The 12,848-nt window shown below is 35.8% G+C and overlaps 1 protein-coding gene across 1 annotated transcript in view; it reads right to left on the bottom strand.

Annotated features, from left to right (window-relative positions):
- RAB3GAP1 (RAB3 GTPase activating protein subunit 1 (catalytic)) overlaps positions 1-12,848 on the bottom strand; it is a 132,924-nt gene that overhangs the window by 54,224 nt on the left and 65,852 nt on the right. Inside the window, exons 7-10 of the mRNA XM_006880807.1 lie at positions 8,332-8,431; positions 5,161-5,242; positions 4,630-4,698; positions 1,066-1,139 (exon numbers count right to left, since the gene is read on the bottom strand). Coding sequence (XP_006880869.1) covers positions 1,066-1,139; positions 4,630-4,698; positions 5,161-5,242; positions 8,332-8,431 — 325 coding nt within the window. The remainder of the gene's footprint in view (positions 1-1,065; positions 1,140-4,629; positions 4,699-5,160; positions 5,243-8,331; positions 8,432-12,848) is intronic.

Here is a 12,848-nt window from a genome sequence, read left to right on the forward strand (position 1 = left end):
GACAGGTCTTTGGAGAGGGACATCATGCTGGGCAGAGTGGAGGGACAGCGCAGGAGGGGAAGACCCTCTATGAGGTGGACTGATTCAGTGACTGGGGTAATCAGGATGGGTGTGTTGGAGGCAATGAGATTGGCACAGGATAGAGCAGGGTTTAGGGCTGTTGTACATAGGGTCGCTATGAGTTGCAAGCAACTCTACGGCACATAACAACAACAACAACGTCATCTTAAAATTAAATCTCTGCCATGAATATTATGCTCTTGATGGGATCAAACTGAAAATATTAACTTGAAAATTTACAAAGAAACCTCAGGAGGCAGAGAGTTTTTGTTAAAGGGGAAGAATATTGCAGAAAAGGAAGGTGACAATGTTTGTACAATTTTAAAAAATGTAACCACTGTCACTAAATTGTACATGTAGAAATTGTGAGTTTTTATGTATCACTGATCAATAGTAAAATAAATAAAATTTACAAAAATTATTTTTAAAAATCAAATTAAATAGTAAACGATGTTTTTACCCTCTTTCCATTTATGCTACTTAACATCAGTCTAAATAATTTTCTGAGATGGACAAGATTATATATACTCCTTTCCTCATGTCAGTAAATAGGTCTGTAGGGGGTCTAAACCAGACTTTCAAAATCAATGCTCTTCCTATCATGTACTGCAGATGCAGAGCGACAACAAGAGGCAAAGAGGCTCCCACTAATTAAAATAAGACGATATGGACCAGGTCACACAAGAAGAAAGGGAACAACAGAAAAGCATCAGATAAAGAAAATATAGATAATAAGAAAACACTACAGAATTATAAGGTGCAGAGTGATTAAAACCCCAAGTTCTGAAAGTTTAGATTTTAGTGCTTTTAAAATCCATTTAGTGCTTTGCTAGAAGAATTTGCTGTAGTTAATAATGACTTCAAAATGAAACAGAATGCTCACAAAGGAAGGCACAAATGTAAAAAACATTTTTGGAAATAGAATAGCGCATAAAAATTCAGTCTTTTTTATTTGGAAGATGGCAGATTGTTGCTGTTTCAAGAAAGGAATGTAATATACCTTACCCAGCAAACACTGAGGATTGTCAGCTTTTCGAACTCTAACAGACCAATGGGGAGCATGAAGAGGATCCAAGTCACTAAAATGAAAATGAGAAACCTAAGATTCTCATTACGACAATCTGTAAGTTTCACAGGTTTACCACATTATCCAACATACCCCACTGCCGTCAAGTGGATTCTGATGTACTCTATGTGGGGTTTCCAAGGGTGTACATTTTAACAGGAGCAAATGGTTTCATATTTCTCTCAAGGAATAGTTGGAGGATTTGAACTGTTGATCCTCAAATCACTAAGTAGCTCAACATGGACCCTACTCAGTCAGTAGGGTTCTCCTGAAACTATTAAAAGAAGTAAAAAGCCATTTTGTCTTTCTTAAGTTTGATAGTTTCCAGATACAAAGATAATTTTGAAATATTTTTTTAAAACTAATAAAATTTCTTATCTTAAAAATGTAAAAAAGCAAAAACCAAGAGCAAAATCAATTATCAAAAATATACAGCAGAAAAGGCAATGTACACTGATAATTAATGAGAAGACTGAGGAGGCCTGGTGGCAATATGGCTAAACACTCAGCTGCAAATTGAAAGGTAGGTAGTTTGAACTTGGTAGTGACTCTAAAGGAGAAAAAACTTTGCAACCTACTCCCATCAATTTGTTGTTGTTGTTGTTGTTATGTGCCGTCGAGTCATCTGCGACTCATAGTGACCCTATGTACAATAGCCCTAAACCCTACTCTATCCCTTGCCAATCTTATTGTCTGTGACAAACCTATCCCCATAACGCCATCTCATTGAGGGTCTTCCTCTCCTGCGCTGTCCCTCCACCCTCTCAAGCATGATGTCCCTCTCCAAAGACTGATTCCACTTCACAATAGGTCCAAAGTATGTCAGATGGAACTTAACAAACCTTGCCTCCAAAGAGCAGCCTGGCTTCACCCTCTCCAGGGTAACTTGTTTGTTCTCCTAGCAATCCATTCAATACTCTTCTCCAGCACCACAGCTCAAAGGCATCAATTCTCCTTCTATCATCCCTAGTCCTTTTTCAGCTCTCTGATGCATATCAAGTACTTGCAAAGACCATGGCCTGTATCAGGTGCACCTTAGTCTCCAGACTAATGTCACTGCTCTTCAGTACTTTGGTGAGGTCTCTAACAGCAGACTTTCCCAATGCAATTAATCTTTTAATATCCTGAATGCTGGTACCAATACTGTTGATTGTAGAGCCAAGCAAACTGAAGCTGTGAACAGTCTCGATCTCTTCACCATCCATCACAATTCGGTCCAGTGGTAAGAATCTTTGTTTTCTTGATGTCGAGCTTCAATCCATATTGAAGGCTGCAGTCCTTGACCTTCTGCAGCAAGCCCTTCAGGTCCTCCTCAGTTTCAGCAAGCAGGATTGTGCTATCTGCATAACGCAGATTGTCTAGGAAATACTATGGGGAGCTTTGACAATGTCACTTGGGACATCAAATACATAGTACATAACAGAATTATATTTTAAAAAAATTAAAAATATAACTGAGAAACTGGAAATGTTTAATTATCCTACAGAATTTGTTTTTATTATGACCACCAATCAAAACAAAGATGATAAAAATTTCACATGAAATAATGTTCTACTTTTCCCTTTAATAGTGTATAATGAATAAACGTAACAGAATTCTATGTAGCCACTTTAAAAAAATGACACAAAAATCTAAATTGATTAGCATAAAAGATACAAAATAGTAACTAAAGATATATCGCAATATATTTACTGGCTATTTTTAAAGTGATGAGATTATAGGTAGTGAGAATATACCTATTCAAGTTATCTAATTGCATACTCTTGTTAATTTCATAATTGACAAATATTATAATTTTTTTCTAGGAAAATAAAATGTGCCCTATTTCTCATTGTTCTATATAAAATATCAGAAGTAATTATATAAATTGCTTTCCTCTTTCTCCATGTCTTTCCTGAAAAGAGCTTGCTACAATTTTCAAGCTGTTTTAACTGTACAGGAATAGAATAGGTTGTTGCTATGTGCCATTGTGTCACCTGCAACTCATAGCAACTCTATACACAATAGTTCTGAAACCTACTCTATCCTGAGCCAGTCTTACTGTCTCTGACACACCTACCCCCATTACTCCAGTTACTGTATCAATCCATTTCACAGTCTTCTTCTTCTTTTCCCTTTCCCTCCACTCTTCCAAGAATGATGTCCTCCTCCAAGGACTGGTACCTCCTGACAATATGCCCAAAGTATGTAAAATGGAGCTTCAAAACTCTTGCCTCCAAGGAAAAATTTGCTTCAACCTCTCTAAGACAGACCTGTTTGCTTTGCTGGTGGTCCATAGTATGTTTAACGCTCTTCTTCAGCACCACAACTTAAAGACATCAATTCTTCTTCTGTCATCCTTAGTTATTGCCCAGCTCTTTGATGCATAGCAAATAACTGCAAAGACCTGGATCAGGCACATCTTAGTCTCCAGAACAAAACTGTTGCTCTTTAGCACTCTGAAGAGGTCTTTGACAGCAGATTTCTTCAGCGCAATCCATATTTTTATTTCCTGGCTTCTAGTGCCAAAAGTGATGACTGTGGAGCCGAGCAAGCCAAAATTGTTAACAACTTCAATCTCTTCTCCATCTGTCATGGTGCTACAAAGTGGCCCAGTGGTGAGAATCTGTCTTCTTGATGTTGAGCTTCAATCCATACTGGAGTTTGCAGCAAATGCTTTAGGTCCTCATCAGTTTTGGCAAGCAAGGTTGTGTCATCTGCATAACGTAGGTGGTTTATGTCCTCCTCCAATTCTGATGCCATATTCCTCCTCATAAAGTCTAGCCTCCTGAACGATTTGTTCTGCATATAGATTGAAAAGGTATGGAGGCAGGATGTACCCTTTCCTGATTTTGACCCATGCAGTGTTTTTTGCTTTGTTCTAAGGACTATTTCCTGATCCGAGTATAGGTTTAGCATGAACACAAATGTTCATGTCCTCCTCAAGGTTAGTCACAATTTGTTGTGATGCACAGTCAAATGCCTTTGCACAGTCAATGAACCACAGAAAGACTTTTCTCTAGTACTCTTTGCATTCAGCCAAGAACCATCTGATGTCGGTATTCATGTATCTAGTGTCACAGCCTTTTTTAAACATGGCTTTAATTTCTGAATATGGATGCTTTATTACTTACAACTTATTACTTACTGAATGACCAAATATTCTAGCACATTCTGATGGCCATAAAATGGCTATCTCCTACAAGTGCATCCGTATCTAAACAAAAACAATGTTTACTCATGAAATGCTACCAATGACCTCAACAAATTTAAGTACTAAGTCACAAACTTCTTACAGGCTGTCCTAACACCAATGAAAATTCAGACTGTTTATTACCTCTGAACTAAGGATTCACTCCCAAAGTCAATAGGCTAAAATAGCTCTAATATATATTAACTGATCTAAAAAGTAACATTCAAAATTAGAACAAATAACTTTGTAGAAAACAAATGTAAGAAAGGATAATTCATATGCAGTTTATTGAGTTTAAGAACTTAATGTTTAATTTTTTTAACATACTTACGTGTAAACATCATTATCCACAATTATGCCTTCGGTTAGGTGAGGCCATGTCGTTGCTAAATGAAGTTCACTAAAATAAAAAATAAATGTTATCTGAAAGCTGACAAATTCACAATAATAATCAATAATCACTTCCGTAAGAAACAATCAATACATAGCAGTATCATTTTTATTGTATTCTAAAATCTCTATTATTTACACAGAAAACCTAATAAACAGATTATTAGCTGTAGATCTGTTTCAAATAATACATACACCCCAGCAGGCTACAATTTATAATGTATGTTGTTGCTAAGTGCCACTGAGTCAGAACTGACTCACAGTTGACCCTCTATGGGTTTAAAGAGTTTATAAATCACACAGGAAGAGACAGACCTCCCTTCCTCAGAGCAAGCTGGTAGATTCGAATCACCTTCCTTTGGGCTGATAGCGCTAACTCCTTAACACTAAGCAACTACAGTAAGGACACTATCAATAAAAATTTATAAAGTAAAACAGCCCCACAATTTAAGTAACAGATTTAAATTCTTACCTAATAGGATCTTCACAGGCACCAAAAGGTAACTTCCCAAATTCCAAGCCTCCAACTTCTCCTCCTACAAGTGCATCTATATCTAAACAAAAGAAATGTTTACTATTGGGAAAAAAACTGGAAAGAATCTATTTAAACTAAGTCCTTTGAGAGACTATAACTTAAAAAGCGTGTAAAAATATATATAGTTTAGCAAATAAGGACACAATTCTGCTGTATTTGCCCAGTGGTTCATACAAACAAGGCATCTCACACTATAATGTTCTGAAATACTTCCTTCAGAATTACTCAAAAGACATTACTATTTCTCAACATTAATAAAATTACATTTTAGTTGAGAGTACATGGAAATATTTAAAGGTCAGTATAGAATCTACTAATACAAATGAAACATTAAAAGGATTTATTTATCTTTGAAATAATACAGATGGTTGTTGTTGATTACTCATATCACATGGGGATTCTGAATCACTGAGGTCCTCAATGATAAATATTTTTGAGCTACTCTACTTTTTGATAATATACACTCTAGCTAAATTATTAAAGCTAGTCACTTAATATGGCTCAATTACTTGATTCAGTAAATTTTCAAGCAAATTTATCCCATTTTGCAAGAACGTTTACAACTAGTTTCATTACTAGATGTTCATTTTTAAAGAACTTCTGTGTTTATAATAAGCACATTTATAAATTAAAATAAGCACATTTATAAATTAAGAGTTATTTCTATACTACAACTGAAGAAAGATTTTAACTGAATTAAAAGATTAGAAGCAATATTAAGGAGCAAGAAGAATATGGGCTTTATAGACTGATTGGAATTTTCCAACTCTACCACTTGGAACCATGTTATTTGAGTCATTTACATGTGTCCTCTATAAAAAACAGATAGTACCTAGTCAAATAAATGAGAAACAAAATAGTACATAAAAATGACAACATAGTGTCTGGTCCATATATATGTTTCATTTTTTCTCCTCATAACAGGAAATATTAAGAATTTATATGGGCCTCAATGATTTAGGGTTTGAAGGAATATTTTTATCCCTATTAAAATTGGCAATAGAACATTAACAAAGATAATATTTTTTACCAGAATTAGAATGCTAAGATTTTGGTTCTTGGATTTCTTTGATTAATATATTATGTGGGAAATTTTTTTTTATGTGGGAAATATTTAAAACTCATCAGTAACAAAGCCGCCTCAGGAAATAAAAGAGTGAAAATGGAAATTTTTAATTTGCAGCAGTCTCTATAAACTGTCCAACAGAAACAGCTTTTGAGAACTAAAATTATCAACATTTGAGTCTTCCTTCTAATATTACTTCAGTGTAGCTTTAATTTCCCCCTTTTTTGCAGTTTAGATAAAATTTTTTATTGTATATTAGAATTTAAAATTATTTAGTGGTACATAAAATCAAACAGTAGTAGTTTACCATGAACAGCTAAGGACATACTACATTGGTTTTAGCATTATCCCAAGCCCATTAATTTATTATTTTCAATTCTATAAATAACAATTACTTAGAATAAGAAGAAATAACACAAGATCATATTTTAGTTCATATCTCCTTGGAGAAATCTGACTAAGTATAGTTTTCATGCTAGTAAACCCTTAAAATTATTTATAAGTTTGTATTAATTTAGTATAGATGGGCTTGAATATAATTGGATGTGGGAGACACATCTATTAATGAAAGCTTCATTTAACTAAGTTATATGTCCATCAGATTAAGATCCTCTATAGCTTAGGAAAGGTAATGTTTGTGTGTCTAGAGCAATCTGGTTTATTATAGAATAATAATTATCAGTATTAAATGAATCAACATGCCAGTGATTAATCAGGCAAATTGATTTTTATTATATTTTTATAAAATATAGGTTAAAGTATAATATTCTACAGGTATACCCATTATAGGTGTGTATTATATGTGCACATGCTTCCCTGCCCCTTTTTCTGCATCTTTATTTATCATTCTTCAAATTCTACTTTCTATAAAGCTCTTCGTATGTTTCTTTTCACTTATGAAGGTGATCTCTCTGATCTATACCACTTTAAGAAATCACCTCAGGAAAGGTTTGAGGCCTTGAACACTACTGAACAAAGACCAGATCAGCTCTGGGGGGATATTAAGAATATCATTTATGAAGAAAGCAAGAGGTCACTGCAAAGACAGGAATAAAAGATTGAGATGGATGTTAATAGAGACTCTGGAATTGTGTGCAGCTTCTTGCCACTAGGCCACCAGAGTTCCCTCGATGTCAGTAGAGACTCTGAAAGTTGCAACAGACTGCCAAGAAACCAAGCAAAGTTAAGAAATCAAGCTCTGTCTTAAATACTTTGAGTATGTAGCCAGGAGGGACCACTCCTTGGACAAAGACATCATATGTGGAAGTCAGAAGGAACAGCGCAGGAGAGGAAGATCTTGGATGAGATGGATTGACAATGAGATGGACTGACACAGTAATTGGGGTAACGGAGGTAGGTGTGTTAGAGACAGTGAAAATGTTCAGGGTAGAAAAGGATTCATAGGGTTGCTATGAGTTACAGGTGAATGGATGGCACATAACAACACCACAATGATCAAATAATTTTATCATTTACCTTACATTATGTTTCACAGCAGGGGATGTTTTACACAAAATAACAGTGTTCAGGGACACACTGTCAAATACAGAACATTATTGTTTCTAGAACTACAGAGCTTTTTTATTGAAGAAAAAAAAGAAAATGGTTAAGACAATGATATCATCAATAGTATTTTTACAAATACTTCTAATTTAAAACATTTGGTTGCACTGTTAAGTGATTTTAGTATGTAAATGTATTTAATTTTACAGTTATACTGTTGTTGTTATTGCTGGTACGTGCCGTCGAGTCATTTGCGACTCATAGCGACCTTATGTACAAGAGCCCTAAACCCTGCTTTATCCCGTGCCAATCACACTGCCTCTGACACACCCATCCCGATTACCCCAGTCACTGAATCAATCCACCTCATAGAGGGTCTTCCCCTCTTGCGCCGTCCCTCCACCCTCCCAAGCATGATGTCCCTCTCCAAGGACCTGTCCCTCCTTGCAACATGCCCAAAGTATGTCAGACGAAGCCCCAGAATCCTTGCCTCCAAGGAGTTGCTTGGTTTAATCCTCTCCTGCTCTAAATTACTTTACCTGGAGGTTGCTGAGGCCAAAAATACTGCTGCCAATCCTGAAGTACATAGGTGAATCGAATAGCAACATTAACTGGAGGCAGAGGCATTAAAGGGCATCCCTAAAAAATAAACATATAAATAATGCCACATTAAGTACTGGAACCTTGTACTCAATCTGTTGAGCATTTGACAAAAAGTTGGCAGTTCAAATCACAAATCATTCTTCAGGAAAAACATGGCTAGTCATCTCCCATAAAGATCTGCTACCACGGAAATTCAACGGAGGGAATCAACTCAATAATTTCTGGTCAGGCCTGTGTTCCATATAAAATTAATTACCATGGTCAAACCTAGAAAACAAAATATGAAACCCGGATTTTCATATTATGGTGTTAGATAATAGCATATAAAGCATGATAGGCTAACCATTAAAAAGGAGAAACATGGTTACAGAGTTAAAAATGAAGAAGTTAGGAAATATTTTTTGGAGTTGAAATTCTCATAGCTCAAGAGAGAGGTAAATTCCAGGAGATCTTTTAAAGGAGCAGTGCTGGAACGGTTGAGTCTGCTTTTGAAAATAGAAAAGTTGTTTAAAAAAATGAAGAAGTAAACTTTTTGAAGGAATCTCTCACTGTACAATAAATCACTGGGTTACAAACTTCAGAGATAGGTACAACTAACTCATGAATAACCACTGGTGTTATGTGCTGTTGAGTTGACTGCAACTCATAGTGACCCTATGAACAATAGCTCTGAACCCTGCCCTATCCTGAGCCAAACTCACTGTTCATAACACATCTCCCCCATTACCCTAGCCACTGTTGAAATCCATCTCATTCAAGGTCTTCCCTCCTGCACTAATGCTATGTAAATTTGTCTTCACTTTGGAATGACTAAACTAGCTCCTACTCACAATTAATTCATCACAATCACCTTCATTTACTGCACAGGCAGCTTTTTCTTTAAATGAATTGTGTGTGCTTTCTCTCCCATTTACACTGTATTTCTTATAATTATTCCCATACACTGTGTCTTATAACATTAATCACCACTGATCTATGCCCACTATTACCCTATCTTTTTAGATCCCCACTGGATCTTTCTTAATTCCTTTATCCCCTCCATCTACCCACCAAATTCTACAACCCTGTGATTTTCCCCCTTCTTCACCCTCAGCCCCCTCCTCTTCCTTCTCTGGATATTCATAGACATCATAATGGTTATCCTTCTGTTTTTATCATAATGGTCTTATGTAGTATTTGTCCTTGTATGTCTGAGTTATTTCATTCAGCATAATGCTCTCTAGCCTCTCCCATGTTAGAAAGTATTTTTCAAATACATTGCTCCTGAGTGCTGCATAGCATTCCATCATGTGACTGTATCACCATTTCTCAATCCAGTTCTTTGCTGACAGACATTTGGGCTGTTTCTATGTTTTTGAAATTATGAATAATGCTGCTATGAAAATCGGTGTACAAATCTCCATTTGTGTCTCACTCTTGTTTTCCTTGGAATATAATATATTCCTAGCAGTGGAATACCTGGCTCACATGGAATCTCTTGCCAGCTTATTGAAGAAATGTCAAACTGTCTTCTAGAGGGGTTGTACCATTTTACAATCTCAGCAACAGTGTATGAGAGTTCCAAAACTTTCAAACTTTTAAAAGGCAAGTGCCTTTTCTTGAACTAACTTAAGAATTCTAAGTACCTTTTCCAACTTGATCACAAATTTGACTTTCAGAGTTAGGAATCTATCTTACTCCTAAAGCAAGGATTGCCTGTAAATTTATGTGCACATGTATCCATACAAGAGGTTCCCAAAAGGTTTGTATACTACATCCACAAATACTATCATTAGATGAAAAGGCTGTGTAGTTAATAAAAAACAGTACTGATGAACAAATTAACTTCTACCTTGAAATTAAACTTGCTAACATTAAAGGCAATACTCTCTCTCATACCCTTCAAGTCAGAACAGATTCATGGCTGAAGATTACCCATCTCTCCTCTAAAAGGCACCTGGTAGAATCAATCTATCTAACAGCAATGCAACTCTTTACTGATTAGGCCACTTGAGCAAAGAGATATTAAATAACTCTGTTAAATACAATGGTCTTTTGTTCCAAATATTACATGCAACTTCAGTTAAAGAAAATTTTTTTCTTTTTAAAAATTTTTATAAGATTTTTTTGATTTTTTAAATTATTATTAATTTTTTTGGTTTTAATGAACATTTACAGAGATTTTGGGTTCTCATTCATTCATTGTTGCACTGTTTTTTATAAAATTTATTTACACAGTTTGAATATATTGTTTTTCACAAAAGATTTTTCCCACTTTCTTTACTCCCCTATTGAATTGTGCAACTCTATGATAAGCAACCACTCCCCCTTGCCCATCCTTACTCCTCTGCTTCTAACCCTCCTCGCCCCCTGGATCCTCATACTTATTCTACAATAATGGTATTATACAGTATTTGTCCTTGTGAGACTGAGTTAGATCACTCAGCATAAAGTTCTCTAGTCCCTCTCAAGCCAGGTAGTAATTTCAAAATTGTTGCTCCTGTGTGCTGTGTAGTATTCCACTGTATGAATATACCACAACTACTCAATCCATTCATTTGTGGTTGGACATCTGGGCTGTTTCCATGTTCCTGCAATGGTGACTAATACTGCTATGAACATTAGTATACAAGTTTCCATTTGAGCCTCAATTCTCATTCTCTCTGGGTATATTCCAACCAATGGAACAGCTGGATCCTATGGAATTTCCATGTTCATCTTTTTGAGGAATCACCAAACTGCTTTCCAGAGTGGTTGTACCAATTTACAATCCCACCAACAATGCAGAAGAGTTCCTATCTCACCACATTCTCTCCAACATTTATTACTCTGTCCTGTTAAACTTTGCCACTGCTACTGGAGTGAGATGGTATCTCATTGAGGTTTTGATTTGCATCTCTCTCATTGCCCGTGACTTTGAGCACTTCTTCAGGTGTCTGTTGGTCATTGAATGTCTTCCTCTGTGAAAATTCTTTCCATGTCTTTTGCCCATTTTGTAATTGGGTTTTCATTCTTTTTTCTTGCGGAGGCCCAGGAGTATTCTGTAACTTTAGTTATGAGACTCTTGTCTGAGATAATATTGCCAAATGTTTTTCCCAATCAGTAGGTTTTCTTTTCACCCTGTTGGAAAAATTTTTTGAAGTTCACAGGGATTTAATCTTTAGAAGTTCCCATTTATCAATTTGACCTCTTTAGATTGTACAATTCCTGGTTGTATTTGGCAGTTTCTTTATACCGTAGACTAGTCCTTCTAAGCTTGATCCCAATTTGTCTCTGATGAACTTTATGGTTTTGGGCTTTACTGCCAGGTCTCTGATCCACCTTGAGTTGTTTTCTGTGTCTGGTGTGAGATGTGGATCCTGTTTCAGTTTTCTGCAGGTAACAGTCTAGTTTTGCCAGCATCATTTGTTGAAAAGGCTGTCATTTCCCCATTTGAGGTTTTATTTCCTTGTGGATTATCAACTGACCACAGATTCTGTTTCTGAGTTCTCAATTCTGTTACATTGGTCTATCTGCCTGTCATTGTTCTGGTACCAAGCTGTTTTGGTTACTATTGCTGTGTAGTAGGTTTTGAGGTTAGGGAGTGCTATGCCTTCCACATTATTTCTGTTTCTCAAAAATGATTTGCTTATTTGGGGTCTCTTTCCTCTCCAAATGAACTTGACAATTTCCCTTTTGATCTCCTTGAAAAATGAATTTGGTATCTGTATTGGGATTGCATTGAACATATAGAATGAAAAGCAGAGTCTTGAAAGTATTCTTAGTATCTAACAAGTTTCAGTTTGCTATTGATGCTGCTGCTCAGCAGACCACAATTCCAGTAGCAAAGGAGTAAGATACTAAGCTCAGAAGGAGCAGCCATAAAATTTTGCCCTCATTTTGAACTCTGAAACACAGAACTAAACTTTAATTGAAACTCAATTTGAAGTTACAATATGAGGTGACAGTCGCCCCGCAAAAAGGTTTTCAATTCTTGTTGCTGTACAATAGACAAACCAAGCAGACTAAGCAAAAAAACCTCATTGTTATTCTGACTCACAGTGACACTCTGAGGCCGCAAATTATTTACAGAAGCAGACTGTAGTGTCTTTCTTTTAACATTTCAGTTAGCTGACAAGTACTTTAATTATTAAGCCACTCAGGGTCTTGCAAGAGGGCCAGGATGTATAAGCCAATTTTCTAGTCAACATTTTCTCTACAGCTAAGATGAGAAGGCAAAGGACAGAGAAGAGATACTAGGGTACTAAAAAAGAAACAATCAAATGGAAGTAATGAGAATGCTGACAGACTGAAAATGTGACCAGTGTCACTCAACAATCTGTCTAAAAATTGTTACATGGGAATCTAAACTGCTTTATAAATTTTCACTGAAAACACAATAAAATATTGTTTAAAAATTAATGAATAGAAAACAACTATGAGATATCATCTCACCCCAGTAAGAATAGCAAAATATAACAGAACAGCAAGCAAC

This window comes from Elephantulus edwardii, unplaced genomic scaffold (assembly GCF_000299155.1).
Source record: "Elephantulus edwardii isolate Elephantulus edwardi_28Jun2011 unplaced genomic scaffold, EleEdw1.0 scaffold00010, whole genome shotgun sequence".
NCBI classification, from domain to species: domain Eukaryota; kingdom Metazoa; phylum Chordata; class Mammalia; order Macroscelidea; family Macroscelididae; genus Elephantulus; species Elephantulus edwardii.